The sequence below is a fragment of the Schistocerca cancellata genome, chromosome 2 (genome assembly GCF_023864275.1).
Source record: "Schistocerca cancellata isolate TAMUIC-IGC-003103 chromosome 2, iqSchCanc2.1, whole genome shotgun sequence".
Lineage (NCBI taxonomy): Eukaryota > Metazoa > Arthropoda > Insecta > Orthoptera > Acrididae > Schistocerca > Schistocerca cancellata.
The window spans coordinates 10,974,582-10,992,422 of NC_064627.1; the positions used below are offsets into that span (position 1 = coordinate 10,974,582).

Consider the following 17,841-nt stretch of genomic DNA (forward strand, 5'->3'; position numbering starts at 1 on the left):
ACTTATGATTCACTAAAGCTCATTGTCATACAAATAGAAGTTACTTCTGAAATGCCTAGTATTGTTGTATTTATTTATTTTTTATTTAAACGTCCAGTTCCATAGGACCAAATTGAGGAGCAAAACTCCAAGGTCATAGAACATGTCAGTACATGAAATTAAAACATAAAAGTAATAACAGAAAAAAATAAATGTTTATGAAGCCGAAAAAAGTCAGTTCATAAGTTTAAGTAAATGCAATGAACAATACAACAAGAATTAGCTTAAGTTTTCAAGGAACTCCTCGACGACATAGAAGGAGTGACCCATGAGGAAACTCTTCAGTTTTGATTTGAAAGCGTATAGATTACTGCTAAGATTTTTGAATTCGAGTGGTAGCTTATTGAAAATGGATGCAGCAATATAATGCACACCTTTCTGCACATGAGTTAAGGAAGTCCGATCCAAATGCAGGTTTGATTTCTGCTGAGTATTAAATGAGTGAAAGCTGCTTATTCTTGGGAATAAGCTGATATTGTTAACAAGAAATGACAGTAAAGAATATGTGTATTGAGAGGCTAGTGTCAAAATACCCAGACTAATGAACAGGGGTCAACAAGAGGTTCACGAACTTACACAACTTATTGCCCGAACCATCTATTTCTGAGCCAAAAATATCCTTTCATAATGGGAAGAGTTACCCCAAAATATAATACCATATGACATAAGTGAATGAAAATAATCAAATTAGACTAATTTTCGTGTCGAACAATCACTTACTTCAGATACCATTCGAATAGTAAAAATGGCAGCACTAAGTCTCTGAACAAGATCCTGAATGTGGGCTTTCCATGACAGTTCACTGTCTATCTGAACACCTAGAAATTAGAGATGTTCAGTTTCACTGATCATATGCCCATTCTATGAAATTAAAGCATCAGATTTTGTTGAATTGTCTGTTAGAAACTAAAAAACTGAGGATTTAGTATTAGTTTATTTTCTACAAGCCATGAACTTAGGTCATGAATTGCAGTATTTGAAACCGAGCCAGTGTTGCACACAACATCCTTTACTACCAAACTAGTGTCATCAGCAAACAGAAATATTTTAGAGTTACCCGTACTACTAGAGGGCAAATCATTTATATAAATGAGGAACAGTAGTGGCCCCAACACTCATCCCTGGGGCACTCACCACTTGACTGTAACCCACTCAGACCCCCCACATCACAACCATTCTCAACATTGTGAATAATGACCTTTTGCTGTCTGTTGCTAAAGTGAGAGGTGACCAATTGTGAGCTTTTTCCTGTATTCCATAATGGTCCAACTTCTGGAGCAATATTTTGTGATCAACACAATCAGATGCCTTATTTAAATCAAAAAATATGTCTTAGTATTCAAAACCTTTTGTTTAACCAACTCAGTACCACACAGAGAAAAGAGAATATAGCGTTTTCAGTTGTTAAATGACTACTAAAGCTGAACTGTACATTTGATAACTATACAGCCTTTTCAATAACTTTAGCAAACACTGATGGCATAGAAATAGGTCTAAAATTATCTACATTATCCCTTTCTCCCTTTTTATAAAGCGGCTTTACTACTGAGTACTTAATCATTCAGGAAGCTGATTATTCCTGAACGACAAATTACAAAAATGGCTAAATACAGGGCTAACATGTGCAGCACAGTACGTCGATGTCCTGCTAGGCACTCCATCATAACCATGAGAGTCCTTAGTCCTCAGTGATTTAATTATTGACTCAATCTACCTCTTGTCTGTATCACAGAGGAGTATTTCCGACATCAATCTCAGAAAGGCATTTGCCAAGAATGTTATATGATTCCCTGTAGAAACTAAATTTTTATTTAATTCACCTGCAATATTCAGAAAATGAGTGTTAAATACTGTACACGTATCTGATTTATCAGTGACAGAAATATTTTTACTGCGAACTGACTTTATATCATCAACCTTGTGCTGCTGACCAGACACTTCCTTCACAACTGACCATATGGTTTTAATTTTATCCTGTGAATTAGCTATTCTATTTGCATACCACATACTCTTTGCCTTCCTAATAACATTTTTAAGCACCAAACAATACCGTTTGTAATGGGCTACAGTAGCTTGATTGTGACTGCTTCTAACATTTTGATATAATTCCCGCTTTGGTCTACATGATATCCTTATCCCACTATTCAGCCACCCTGGGTGCCTATTACTGCTATAACATTCTAATGGAAAGCAACTCTCAAACAACATGAGAAATGTTTTAAGGAAAGCATTATATTTGTCATCTATGTTATTGGCACTATAAACATCCTGCCACTCTTGTTCTTTGATGAGTTTTAAAAAACCATCATATACAAAATTTATATTGAAGTCACCACATATAACTAATTTCTGGTACTTGCTACAAAGTGATTCAAGAATCCTCTCTAGCATGAACAGAACTGCTCTGAAGTCAGAGTTAGGGGACCTATAAACAACAACAATTAGAAGTTTAGTTTCACTAAATTCAACTGCCCCTGCACAACATTCGAATATGTGATACGTCTATGGACTCAAATGGAATACTATTTTTTATGTATATCGCCACTTCCCCACCCTGCAAAGAACGCCTTGAAAAATAGCCAACTAATCTGAATCCTGGTAAAGGAAGCCTCTGAATTATCAAATTATTTAAGTGGTGCTGTGATATACCAATAATTTCAGAGTCAATATCTATTTCTTTCTTCTTGTACTGAAAAATGAGAGCTTGTTCCTTATGTGGGACATTGATGTTAATTTTTCAGTGTGATGTGGCTGTATGTGGATTTTAATGAAGATCCTTATATTATTATTTGACTGCTCTTCTCCATCATTGACATTTATCCATTTTACATGTTTAAAAATGATTTACAGTGTACTGCTCATCAAATTTTCATCATTTGTTTCATTTCAGATGAAATGGTGTCTATAACAACTCTCTCGTCATGGGATACCGAACTCAGTGCAGACTCTGTCGAGTGGTGTCCATTGCCTCCATGCCAGGATTATTTTGTATGTGGAACCTACCAGCTAGAAGTAACACAAAACACAGGAACAGAGACAAATCCTGAAAGTAACCCAGAACAAAAAAAATATGGCCGTTTATATTTGCTGAGATTTAACTCTGAAAATAAAATTGAAGTTTTACAAGTCCTTGCAATGCCTGCTGTACTAGATAGCAAGTGGTGTCATAAGGAAATACAAGGGAAGATTTTACTGTGTGTTGCAAATGAAGCTGGCTACGTGGTTTTATATGAACTGAAAAACATGAAACTCAGTGACGGATTGCCCGAATGTAAACCAGAGAGTGACGGGCACCAGCTTTATAAGCTTACAGAAATCAGCATCTGTGCACCTGACACAAAAGGTGTTTTGGCACTTTCACTCGATTGGTCTACTGGTCGAAGTATTGATAATCCTCATGTTTGTGTTAGCGATTCCAGAGGAATTATCACTCTCGCACAGCTTAAAGATGACACACTCGAAGTTGTACAACAGTGGAAAGCATATAATGCTGAAGCTTGGATAGCAGCATTTGATTACTGGAATAGTAATGTGATTTACACAGGTAAGCTTATTAAAAATTGCTCCAAATATCCCTTAGTTTGACTGTTAATGTGTTGACTACAAAGATGGAACATAAAAGTATATTATAGAGCATGTATGCCCTACTAATAGAAAGTGTCAGCAAATGATAAACACCATATTTGTTCCCTGTATTTCTAGACTTCGAGCACTTTTCATTCAAAAGTCTTCATATTATTGTGCCAATCTTTGTATTAGATGTTGTAGCTGTTCCTAGTCCAAATTAGCAATACCCAAAGGACATATGGCCTGGCCAGTACTCACTCTACCTCAGTACAGCCAGTAGTCATGCAAAACTGATGAAAGTAAATGAAACATAGCTTTGTTCCTTCACCAGTGAGATGAGAGAAGGGAAGGAAAAAAGGTGAAAGAAGGAAAAGTGGATGCAAGTTACACCTAACTTAGGCTATGAATTGACAAGAGAAGATGGAGTAAAGCATGTCAAAGGGAAGTCAAAGATAGTGCATCATAAATACTGTGCCATCTTCAAACCAAAGAAGATAGATTGAAAAGTAGAGGTGTATGTGAGACATGTAATACACATAACGTAGCCACATCTATACATTAGATGTGGGCACACACACACACACACACACACACACACACACACACACACACACACGGGGAGAGAGAGAGAGAGAGAGAGAGAGAGAGAGAGAAGGTAGGTTGCTACTCCCATAAAGGAGATGTGTTCAGTTTGCAGACAGGCACAACAGAAAGAGACTTATACATAACTTTTGGCCAAAGCCAACTTCAGTTTAGAAAACACACATCCATTCATTCACACGAGCAAGCACACATCGTGCACACATGACAGCATCTCCGGCACCTCGGAACAGAATTAATTGAGCTGTCAGGTAGCACAGAAGCAGTCATCTGGAGGGAGCAGGGAAGGGGAAGGGATAGCATGGCACAGGGGGGGGGGGGGGGGTTACAGAGAGAGAGAGAGAGAGAGAGAGAGAGAGAGAGAGAGAGAGAGAGAGAGAGAGGCGCACTTTCGACTGTGGGGCAGGAGGATGAGGAGGGGGGAAGAGAAATGGGGAGCAAAAAGGGAGAGGAGCAGAGAAAGGGATAGACGAGCAGATGAGTTGGTGGAGCGTGACACATAAAGAGGGTGGGAGAAGAGAGTAGGATGGTGGCAGGGGGGAGGGGGGGTGGGAGCTGTTGGGTGGAGGGTGTGGGGACAGTTTGTTACCACAGGTTGGGGCTGGGATAATATCAGGAGTGGAAAATGTGTTGTAACTCCTATCTGTGCAGTTCATAAAAGATGGTGGTGGTGGATTGGGGTACCCACGCGGCCCAGGTTATTAGGGAACCACTGAAATCAAGCATGTTATGCTCAGCTGCATGTTGTGTCTCAAGGTGGTCTACTTTGCTGTTGGCCACAGTCTGGCAATGGCCATTGAGCCTGGTGGACAGCTGCTTGGTGGTCATACCAATGTTTGCAGCAGAGCTAGTATATGACATGACTGCTTCCACAGGTGGCCCAGCCACTGACAGGGTAGAATAAACTTGTGACAGGACTGGAATAGGAAGTGCTGGGTGGTTGGATTGGGCAGGTCTTGCACCTCGGTCTTCCACAAGAAAATGATCCATGTGGCAAGGGGTTGGGGAGAGGTTCTGGGAAGGTCTAAGGCTTTAAGTAGGGATGGAGGTTATGTCAGAGTGGCATAGGAATGGACTAGGATGTTGAGGAGGTTGGGTGGGTGACCATTTTAGGAGAATGGGAAAGATCTTGGGTAGGATGTACCTTCATTCCAAGGCACGACAATATCTAGTAAAAGCCCTGATGAATGATGTGGTTCAGTTGTTCCAGGCTCTGGCAGTCTTGGGTGACAAAAGGGACATTGCTTTGTAGCTGATTCATGGGTGTGATGGGTATACTGGGCAGGGGAGTTCTTGTCACTACAGATTTGGCATTCTCAGGTGGCCAGACGGTATGGGAGGGATTATTCAGTCTGGAAGGTATGACAGCTGAGTTTAATATGGACAGAAGTGTGGACTGAGCCATCGGAGAAGAGGAGGTTAATGTCTAGGAAGGTAGTGCGCTGGATTGAGGAGGACCAGGTGAAGCAGGTGGAAGAGAAGGTGTTGAGGTTGAGAAGGAATGAGGATAGAGTGTCTTGCCCCTGAGACCAGATCATGAAGATATCACCAATAAACCTAAACCAGACTAAGAGTTTAGCATCTTGGAAGTTCTCTAGATGTCCCATGAAAAGTTTGGATTGGAGGGTGACATGCAAGTGCCCATGGCTGTGCCACGGATTTGTTTGTATATCTTACCTTCATAGGAGAAGTAGTTGTGGGTTAGGATAAAGTTAGCAAGGTGTACGAGGAATGAGGTAGTGGGTTTGGAGTGTGAAGGGCATTGGGAAAGGTAGTGCTTACCGTATTTACTCGAATCTAAGCCGCACTTTTTTTCCGGTTTTTGTAATCCAAAAAACCGCCTGCGGCTTAGAATCGAGTGCAAAGCAAGCGGAAGTTCTGAAAAATGTTGGTAGGTCCGCCACAACTAACTTTTGCCGTCGAATATATGTAGCGCTACACGGGCATGCTTTGTAGGCACAAAGATAAATACTGGCGCCAAAACCTCTGTGTCAGTAAATAAATTTAAAAAAAAAAATGTGGAAGACGAGCTTTTTTCTCCGCCCCGAGTTTCGACCACTGCATTTTCATACACAGGGTGTATACGACCCGGGACAACCGGGAAATCCGGGAAAAACCCGGGAATTTTTTCATCCGGGAGAAAACCGGGAAAAACCTGGGAATTTTTCGGAATTCCGGGAATTTTTCATTGTTTTAGCTTTCTGTTAAATTTTTGTAATTTTGACTGCATAATTGATTCTCTAGCAAAGAATGTTATTGTATCCTGGCTACTGGAGAACTGCAGCAATAAAATATAAACGAGAGGGAAAAAAATAAAACTTTAGTGGCAAAGGAAATGTGCAATTTAGGACAATAAACACCGTGCTCGCACAAGCATTTGCAGATAGCAAAAATACACTCCCGGAAATTGAAATAAGAACGCCGTGAATTCATTGTCCCAGGAAGGGGAAACTTTATTGACACATTCCTGGGGTCAGATACATCACATGATCACACTGACAGAACCACAGGCACATAGACACAGGCAACAGAGCATGCACAATGTCGGCACTAGTACAGTGTATATCCACCTTTCGCAGCAATGCAGGCTGCTATTCTCCCATGGAGACGATCGTAGAGATGCTGGATGTACTCCTGTGGAACGGCTTGCCATGCCATTTCCACCTGGCGCCTCAGTTGGACCAGCGTTCGTGCTGGACGTGCAGACCGCGTGAGACAACGCTTCATCCAGTCCCAAACATGCTCAATGGGGGACAGATCCGGAGATCTTACTGGCCAGGGTAGTTGACTTACACCTTCTAGAGCACGTTGGGTGGCACGGGATACATGCGGACGTGCATTGTCCTGTTGGAACAGCAAGTTCCCTTGCCGGTCTAGGAATGGTAGAACGATGGGTTCGATGACGGTTTGGATGTACCGTGCACTATTCAGTGTCCCCTCGACGATCACAAGTGGTGTACGGCCAGTGTAGGAGATCGCTCCCCACACCATGATGCCGGGTGTTGGCCCTGTGTGCCTCGGTCGTATGCAGTCCTGATTGTGGCGCTCACCTGCACGGCGCCAAACACGCATACGACCATCATTGGCACCAAGGCAGAAGCGACTCTCATCGCTGAAGACGACACGTCTCCATTCGTCCCTCCATTCACGCCTGTCGCGACACCACTGGAGGCGGGCTGCACGATGTTGGGGCGTGAGCGGAAGACGGCCTAACGGTGTGCGGGACCGTAGCCCAGCTTCATGGAGACGGTTGCGAATGGTCCTCGCCGATACCCCAGGAGCAACAGTGTCACTAATTTGCTGGGAAGTGGCGGTGCGGTCCCCTACGGCACTGCGTAGGATCCTACGGTCTCGGCGTGCATCCGTGCGTCGCTGCGGTCCGGTACCAGGTCGACGGGCACGTGCACCTTCCGCCGACCACTGGCGACAACATCGATGTACTGTGGAGACCTCACGCCCCACGTGTTGAGCAATTCGGCGGTACGTCCATCCGGCCTCCCGCATGCCCACTATACGCCCTCGCTCAAAGTCCGTCAACTGCACATACGGTTCACGTCCACGCTGTCGCGGCATGCTACCAGTGTTAAAGACTGCGATGGAGCTCCGTATGCCACGGCAAACTGGCTGACACTGACGGCGGCGGTGCACAAATGCTGCGCAGCTAGCGCGATTCGACGGCCAACACCGCGGTTCCTGGTGTGTCCGCTGTGCCGTGCGTGTGATCATTGCTTGTACAGCCCTCTCGCAGTGTCCGGAGCAAGTATGGTGGGTCTGACACACCGGTGTCAATGTGTTCTTTTTTCCATTTCCAGGAGTGTATGTCAAAGGCCGTATGGCGCAGACTGTAATTCTTCGTAACAATAAACTACTTGCTATGAGCATGACGTAACAACTGTTCACATTAGGTTCGTTTGACCAGTTGCCAGCGGACTGTTGCGGATGCGCATTTGACTCGCGTATGAGCAGTACCTTCTCCCGCTTCCCGCTACTTAAAGTTTGGCTGTTAGCTGTATCGATAGTAGCAGCAAGCAGCCAGATGCAAACGAGAAAAATTTTTCTCGTGCGCCCTAGCTGCCAGATTCGCGCGTGCACAGAGTTGTCAGAGTTGTAGTGGGGAAGGGGTTAGTCCTACGTGATCCGTGTTTACGTTAAGTGATTTCGATGCTTCTCTTCGTGTACAGCTCCCACGTCAAATGAAAACAAAACGGATTTCTGTGGCCGGGAGCTATCAAGTGAATTAGAATACATTCACACAATTATGGTGGGCAAAAATATATTATTAATTTCAGTTTCTGATTTTATTTTCTTTCCAAGTTAGTAGCAGTCAAGCATTAATCACCTTGCAGAAGAATGAAGTTATTTTTGCAAGTTTGCTAAAGAAATTCCGCTGAGGCAATCATTTTATTTGAAACGAAGTGTTTCATTCTACAGTATTGGCTAGTTCCAACTGTTCGCTGAATTTCAAGTGCACGTTATCATCTTCTGCCATGTATGGCATTATGCTATAATAAAGAACCAAACATGAGATCGTAGAGTACTGGTACTCCAAGAAAATTTACATCCCAAAAACCACACTGAAAAGCTTAATATCAGATGGAACCTACTTCATTGTGAATCTGGAAAAAGCCAATTTGCACTTCAAGCCGAATTATGCATTTTAGTATGGTTTACGAAATTTCGATGCTTGTTGGAGTATCCTCTGATGCCCTGTTTCTTTTATGGTGCAATGTAAGCTCTCTTAGTGCTTTATACACACGAACATGCGGGCTTCCTACACCACTGCAGTTGCACACACACAATAATGCGTTTTCTGGAGCTCTCTGGCAACTGGTAAATCGAACCTATTTCTAACAGTATTGCGAACGGTGGTTAGAAAAGCGTTACTTTCAAAGGAAATTTCTTTTCACGCACGATGAATTATGTTACGTGTGAGAAAGAGGGATGGGTATCTAAATCACAGAGCGTTCGAAACTGAACAGTTTGAGGACCAGCCACTTACAAGAATTTCGAGCCGAGGCATTTATGTCATAATTTTAAATTTACTGGCACATTTGTGTGATGTATCTTAAAGTATAACACACGCAAAAAAAGATAAATATTACATGTGAAAGTTTAACTTCTATTGTAGTGTGTTAATCTTAGAGACCAATATTATATGTGAAAGCTTAGCTTTTCTTGTATATATACGGTACTGTGTACATTAATGTAAACCGTTAACCTTTCCTCTTGTGTGTTCGCGCTATGTAACCAGTAATCTTGCTATTGGCTGACTATAACAGGTGTCCTATGCTGTGAATAGCTGCTGTCATCGGCTGGCGAGATCTCGTGGCTTGAGATATGACTCGCTTACAAAAGGACATCGCAACCTCGGTTGCAACGTTCCGGAAACTAACGCGCTGTGTTTGGTGCAGTTCGAATTTATTCTTTCGTAATACGAAAATATGCAGCGTATATGTTGCTGCAAATCAAAGGTCTTTCCAAAACTTATCTCCTTTTTTTTTTTTATTAAAACACTCTCCAACACTTCTCTGCTCCGTCTTTTTTTTTTTTCGGGAAGTTCTATGCGATTATATAAAACGTTAACCATTCAAAGGATTGATATGTTGTACAGTTCCGAGGGAAAATCTACGGGAAACCTACTGTCACTTAGCACAGAAAAAGTGTATTTTCGATATTTTTTAAACGGGATATCCGGGAGAAATCCGGGAATTTTTTATCCTTGTCCCCGTATACACCCTGATACATTACTCAACGAAGTAAATACAAATTCCGTATTGTTCATCTTCGAATGTAGCAGAATTTCAATGTAATACGAAAATCCGACTGGCAAGACTGTTTGGGATGTTTGTCAATATGGCCAACTCTACGTTCTGAATTTTTTCCTACATGTGAGAAGAGATGGTTGCTAATAGAAACCTGATGAAATGTGAATCACATGCAGTATTCTCTTCACCATAAGAATAATACGAATATAAACATTTTGCCATATATTCTTTCGGGTTTGCTGCTATCTCATTTAAATCCTGTCTGCCTAATAAACTACGAAACTAGAGTGAGACTACAGCAAACGCGGAAGAATATACGTATCGTTTCATGTTTATATTCGTATTATTCTTATGCCTAATAGTGATACAGTCAGAAATGAAGCACGGCAACTGACTAGATTTTTAAATCTAAGATGACTCTAATTTCTGTGCAGAATTTGATGTACTAAAGAAGCGGCCGCAAAGATTTTCAAACGGAGAAAAATTTTCGCCTAACTCTCATTCAGAACTATGTTCTATCATACGCAGTCTATTATTTGGTTCTTGTTGATCATTATCAAAGAAAGCAGCAGTGTAAGTAACAACAAATAGCAGTCTCTTGCTGTTGTTTCGGTTATGAGACAATTCCTCTCTTTGTTTTAATTGTAAGCGGCAGTAGCGCGCACAAAAGCAAGCCATGCCACGAGCGGCGACAGGCCGTAAACACGCACTATCAGAATCGGACAAACAATGCATGACACAGTACAGTAATGCATTTTCAGCTTAGAGTGACGCAAACACCTATAACAAAGAAAACGGCACTTATCAGCTCAAAGCAAAATAAGCAATCGATTCAAACCAGACGAAGCACGTGAAAAAGGAAGGGTACCCGTATAAATACGGACGGAGCGCCTGACGCATAGCAATGGCTACCTGGTAAAGCTTAACTGCTAAGCTTACGACTCGAACCAAACTACTGTAGATGCATCGTCATTCATTCGACCTAAATTGTGTCTCATATTAGAATGTACCAACTTTGTTTCGATTTGGAGGTGCGGCCTAAAACTCTTTTTTCCCCTTAAATTTCGAGTCTCAGATTTCAGGTGCGGCTTAGATTCGAGAATTTTTTTTTTTTTCCTTTATTTCGAGTCTCATTTTTCAAGTGCGGCTTAGATTCGAGTGCGGCTTAGATTCGAGTAAATACGGTAGTAGCGGTAAGACTAAGGGCTTGAGGGCTGTTGGTGTGTCAACAGTGACGAGCAGGGATCCGTGAAGTAATGGGGTGGGGATGGTCGGGAGTCAGTGAAGGAAGCGGTTGTTATCTTTGATATGGGAGGCTAGATTATGGGCAATTGGTTGGAGGTGTTGGTCAAAAAGAGCCGAAATTCTTCTAGTGGGGGCACAATAACTGGCTACAGTGGGGCTTCCAGGATTGTTGGGTTTGCAGATATTGTGGAGCATGAAGAAGGTGGGTGTGCAGGGCATCACAGGGATGATGAAGGAACAGGATTCATAAGAGAGGTTCTCGGAAGGTCTAAGGATTTAAGTAGGGGTGGAGGTTATGTCAGACTTCTAGGCTGTGATCACTCTGGCAGAGTTTGTAAATGTAGGTGTAAGATAATTGATGGAGGCCTTCTGCCATGTACTCACTGCGATTCATTGTGATGAAGGTGGATGATTAGGTCAGGATTTGTTTTGAGATGATGTATGGCTGTACTTTCTCCTGGTGAAAAGTTGATTCTTCTTGGCATCTGTAAATACAATCTTCCAATTAAATTTCATATGGTCCTATTCTGAATCCAATGCCACTCCTCTTGACGTTTATCTCATCCTCACTGAATGTCAGCTACACTTTTCTGTTCACATTAAATCTACTAACGAACAACAATACTTATATTTTGCCAGTTGCAATCCATTTCATGTCAAATGGTCCCTCCCATATACCCTTGGTATTCAAGGCAAATGTATTTTGCAGATGCATACACTTTACAGCAAATACACCACCATTCTTACCTCAGCCTTCACTGGACATAACTTACCCCTCCAGCCTAGTTCAGAAGCATATACCCAGACCATCACATCCAATTCTAGAACTGCTGATCCCTCCAGAAGACAGCATAGGAGTACACCACTTGTCACTCAGTATTGTCCTCATCTTGAATGTATGATCTTGAATGAATCAGCTACTTCAACAATGTTATGACTTCACTGAAATGAAGTCCACTCTGCCTGACATTTTGCACACCACCCTTGGGGACTCTATACTTCTGCATTCATTTTCTACCTTACGGCACCCACCCCTGTGGCTCCCCACTGTAAGATTTGCCCTATGCGTCCTTCCTCAAACCACCACCTATATCAGCCCTGTAACTGGAAAAATATATACCGTCAATGGGACAGGCACTTGTGAAACAACACACGTTTTATACTATCTGTTATGCAAACGCTGTTCAGCCTTTTACATCGGCGTGACTACCACCGAGTCATCAGTGATGATTAATAGGTGTAAGCAGAGAGTGTATAATGGCAACACAAAATATCCTGCTCCAGAGCATGACAGTTGTGACCCCAGTGCCTGTTTCACGACATGTGCCATCCGGATTCTTCCCCCAGACACCATTTTCTCAGAACCCTGCAGGTGGGAACTGGCACTACAACGTGTCCTTTGTTCTCGCCACTCATCTGGCCTTATTTACGTGAATTTCTTTGGTCACAGTATTTTTTTGGAGTCACTATTCCTTCCTTTATTCTCTGTTAGTTTTCTATATCTGTCATTTTCTGACGTATCTATTTTTCGCCCCCCCCCCCCCCCCCCCCCCCGCCCCCCCGCCCCCCCTTTCCACCTCTATCACATGAAGTGCATTTAGCTTTCCACTCGTATTAACTCGTGCAAGACTCTTTGGCAGTAATCTCGGTCTTTCATATTACACTATCTTTCACCTTTAAGCTCTCAGGGTTTCAAATCTGGCCCATTGCAGTCCCCAACTATCAGTCTTTCCTTTTCGTCTCATCCGGTAAGTCTCCTCTGACATGGGGTTCTTTACGACTTTTCCAATCTCGACCTCCTTTCTTAAGCCTCACTAGTCCTCTTTCTTCACTCCCTGTCCTTCCTCTTCAACACATCCACCAGAAGAAGGAGCCACTGGCTCCGAAAGCTTGCAGACTTTAATACCTTTATATGCGTGTTGTCCTGCTGCCACTTGTTGAGTAGATTTTTTATCTATAAAATTATGTTATATTTTCAAAAACTGGTTATTTTCATTGATATATTACCTCTGGCTTGGCTTTACCATCCTTCCGCAGGTCCATTCCTCAGAACACCAGCCTTTCAGCAGAAGGAACGACAGCCGAACACGACCTCAAACCAAATTCTGATCTTATCATCCTACCTCCAGACAAAGGTTCCACCACTGTCATTAGGAATCGCAGTGACTACTTGGCGGAAGGCCTCCACCAGCTGTCATACACCTACACCTATAAACTCTGCCAGACTGATCCCATAATTGAAGTCCAACATAACGTTAAATCTCTTATTAAAGCCTTAGGCTCTTCCCAGAACCTCTCTTCTGAATCCACTACCCTCCTCATCCCTCTGACATTCTGCACACCTACCTTTTACATGCTCCCCAATATCCGCAAACCCAACAGTCCTGGAAGCCTCATTGTAGCCAGTTTTGTGCTCCCACTAGAAGAATTTCGGCTCTTTTTGACCAACACCTCCAACCAATTGCCCATAATCTAGCCTCCCATATCAAAGATAACAATCACTTCCTTCTCTCGACCAACCCCAACCCATTACTACACGGATCTCTGCTCGTCACTGTTGACACTACCTCCCTATACATCAACAGCCCTCGTGCCCTTAGTCTTACCACTATTGAGCAGTACCTTTCCCAACGTCCTTCACACTCCAAACCCACTACCTCATTCCTCGTACACCTTGCTAACTTTATCCTAACCCACAACTTCTCCTGTGAAGGTAAGATATACAAACAAAACTGTGGCACAGCCACCCTCCATTCCAACCTGTTTATGGGCCATCTAGAGAACTTCCAAGCCTTCCAAAATGCCAAACTATTAGTCTGCTTCAGATTTATTGGTGATACCTTCATGATCTAGACTCAGGGGCAAGACACCCTATCCTCATTCCTTCTCAACCTCAACACCTTCTCTGCCACCTGGTTCACCTGGTCCTCATAGTCTTTCACAGATAGACACTATTCCCTAGACCCAGTCTGCAAACAGCACTGCAATGCCATTTCTCCTGACACCACCAGTCCTCCCACCATCCCCAAGAAACTGTCACAAAGGAGTGCCCTTTCATCCCAGTACCATCCCGGACTACAGAAACTGAACTACACCCTTTGTAAAGCCCTGAAATGAGGGACATCGTACCCAAGATCCTTTCCACCCCTCCTGAAGTGGTGTTCCATCCTCCACAACATCCTAGTCCATAGCTAAGCCATTCTCAACCCCAACTCCTTGCCCAAGGATCATATACCCCTAGAAACCCAGGTGCAAGATCTGCCCAATCCACCCATCCAGCACTTCCTATTCTAGTCCTGTCACAGGCTTATCCGACCCCACCTGTGAAAGTAGCCACATCGTATACCAGCTCTGCTGGAATCATTTTACAATTTTTTATATTAGTGTTACTACCAACCAGTTGCCCACCAGGGTGAATGGCCAAGAGCATAGTAGACCACACCATAGGTGCTGACTCCGTGGGGCCTGCCCGAGCAAGGTGCCGCAGTGGGTAGCACACTGGACTCGCATTCGGGAGGACGATGGTTCAATCCCACATCTAGCCATTCTGATTTAGGTTTTCTGTGATTTCCCTAAATCGCCTCAGGCAAGTTTCTTTGAAAGGGCATGGCCGACTTCCTTCCCCATCCTTCCCTAATCCAATGAGACCAATGACCTCGCAGTTTGGTCTCCTTCCCCCAAATTAACCCTCAACCCTCTATGGGGCCCGAGGGGGCCAGAACCCCCTCACAAATTCATTTGTGGGAGCGGAGCCCCCCCTAAAATTTAAGAAAATTATTAGTTATATTATTCTTTGTAAAATCACAAAATTTAGTTGGAAATATTTATTTTCCTTGTTTGCCTTTTAAAATACATTCAGTAATGAGTTAAAACAAATAATTATTATGGTAGTAAGCAGATTAACTGAAAATGAGTGGTGTGAATCATGATAATGTTACGGTGCTGCGGGCACACTTATAATCTGTCCTGGTGCGCGAACCTTCGGGTAAAGTCTGGTGCCAGTGCTGCAGCTGCGGCAACATTAAAAGGACTGGGGCAGAAGTGCCTGAAACCCTCCATCTTGCATCACCTTGACGCTTTGAGACATTACAATGCTGCGGCTATATATAAAGCCCACCCTGCTGTCGCAGTCATTCAGTGTGGATAGTTTCGTTCAGTACATGCTGCAGACGTGTTTAGTTTTCTGACTTTAGTGTCTAGTGGACTATTTTATATGAGTATATTTTATTCATTTACTTTAGTCTCTTAGTCTACTGTGAATTAAGTTTGCAATGGATAAATTTGTTACCAAAAAGGCGCACTTGGAAGTTGATGATACTGCAAGTCAACCTCCAACAATTATTGTGTCATCAATTGCTTCGTTATCTTCAGGCGAGAACCATTTGCAGCTGAAACCTGGACAATCCGGTAAGGGAAGTTCATTTCAGAAGTCTTGATTCATCAAATATACATGGCTAGAATATGAAGCATCTACCGAAGAAGTTTTTTCCAAAACCTGCAAACAGGGAGATGCTAAAAGTCTATTACAATTTTCTTCCAAAAAAGAAGACGCATTTACTTCTCTAGGGTTTTCTAACTGGAAAAAGGCTTTTGAAAAATTCTGTCTTCATGAAAATACATTTACACATAAAGAAGGTGTTCTGAAACTAAATTCTATCACTAACTGAAGTGTGGCCTCCCAATTGAATGAACATTTAGATAGTGATATGAAGAAAGGCCGTTTAGCTCTTGAGACAATTTTTATTGTCATGCAGTTTCTATGCTGATAAGGACTAGCAATTAGAGGGCATGAAGATGTAAACTCAATTTTTTTTCAATTGTTGGAAATCTGAAGGAATGACATACCTGAGTTTAAAGATTGGTTATGGCATTTAGGGTATAAGTGGGCGTCCCACGATATTCAAAACCAGATCATTGATCTCCTAGGAAAGTCTGTGTTGAGAAAGGTATTGGCTTCAATCAAGAAGACTGGACATTTTTGTATTATGGTTGACCAAGCAAGTGATTCTTCGATTCACGAACAAGTGTCATTTTGTATTTGTACTGTTGATGATTCCTTAATCATCAACAAAGACTTTATTGGCTTATACGAGACCCCCAACACTGAATCACAAACTCTGTTTAGTATCGTAAAAGACGTTTTTGCTCATCTTGATTTGTCAATGGATAACTTAAGAAGGCAGTGCTATGATGGTGCCTCGAATATGAGAGGCAAGAGGGAAGTTCAAAGGACTAAACCAGTTAGTGTTGGATATATAGCTGAAAGCACGTTATGTGCACTGCACTGCTCACAGTTTAAACTTGGCAGTTGTAGACAGTCTCCGCCATCTTACGTCTATGAGGGATATTAAGGCTTTAGCCAAGGACTTAATAAACACCGTAAGGGAATCCAACAAAAGGATTGGACTTTTCAGGAGCACACGCTGTGAGAGCACCAACGACCAATCTGGTCTACGACCCCTTTGCCCGACTCTATGGACTATGGACTATGTAAGCTTCTAGTATCTTGAGAATATTGAAAAACTTTGAAGAACCTCTAGAGTTTTTTGAAACGTTTTCTGAAGAGGACAATACAGAGGCAAGTTACAAATGTGCGGCTACCTTGAGTCAATGTTACAATTTAAGACTTATTTCTTTTTATGTCTTTATGGCCATGCAGTGAACCCAGTAGAGGATGTCAATGACAAAATTCAATGCCCTCATGTAAGTGTTGCTGATATGGAAAAAATATATGAGGGCTTGATTTGTATGTTGAATGGAAGGCGTGATAGTTTTGAACACTTTTGGGAATTGTGTTTAAAAGAAAAACCATCACAAGTTGATGACCCTTTGCTTCCTTGGAATCAAAGTATACCAAAGAAGGATGAAAACAATGAAGCCAGCTCACTGCACACTTTCAAAACCCTAAAGGAATACTACAAAGCTATTTACATTGAAGTTTTTGAAATGGTGCAATCTTGCATTACTGAGCGGTTTGCTTCAACTGGACTCACACAGGTCATTTCAGTTAAACAAGAGTGCTTGCTTTTAGTAAACAGAGGTGAAACAAATTTGGAAAAATCAACTGAGTTTTTCAAAAATGACCTAGACATTGGGGGATTGCACTTACACTTGAATATGTTAGCTGATATTGATAATAAAAAACAACTGGTCTTAAAAAACATGCGTGATGTAAGAAAGTACATTACACAAGAGTCTGCAGTTGGAGAAATGTTATGTGAAGTGGTGAAGTGCATTAAGCTTCTCCAATCATGACAGCAACATCAAAATGGTCATTCCTAAGCTCTTAGACGTCTGAAGTCATATCTCCGATCAACAATAGGACAGAAGCGATTGAACAACTTGGCTGTTCTTCATGCCCACCGAGATGTTTTGGTTGAATTGGATATCTGGCAGTCATCAACGACTTCATATTCAGTAATCCAGTCAGACGGTCAACATTTGCACCTTTCTAAAGACACTCTAACCCTAGTAATGACATTTAGAGTGATATTAAAAATCTTTATAAAATAGAAAATTAAATACATACATAATGTTAAATTTTCAGTTTCAAAATATTAGTACTAGTTTAGTACTGTGTTAGTTATTTTCAAATACTTAAATATTTTTAAGGTGTAAGACCTTT

At 42.2% G+C, this 17,841-nt stretch overlaps 1 protein-coding gene across 4 annotated transcripts in view; it reads left to right on the forward strand.

Moving 5' to 3' along the window:
- Positions 1-17,841, forward strand: part of LOC126161303 (diphthine methyltransferase) — a 161,482-nt gene that overhangs the window by 60,943 nt on the left and 82,698 nt on the right. For all 4 annotated transcript variants that reach the window (XM_049917055.1, XM_049917054.1, XM_049917057.1 and 1 more), the window contains one exon: positions 2,930-3,583. In XM_049917055.1, coding sequence (XP_049773012.1) covers positions 2,935-3,583 — 649 coding nt within the window. In that variant the 5' untranslated portion in view covers positions 2,930-2,934. The remainder of the gene's footprint in view (positions 1-2,929; positions 3,584-17,841) is intronic.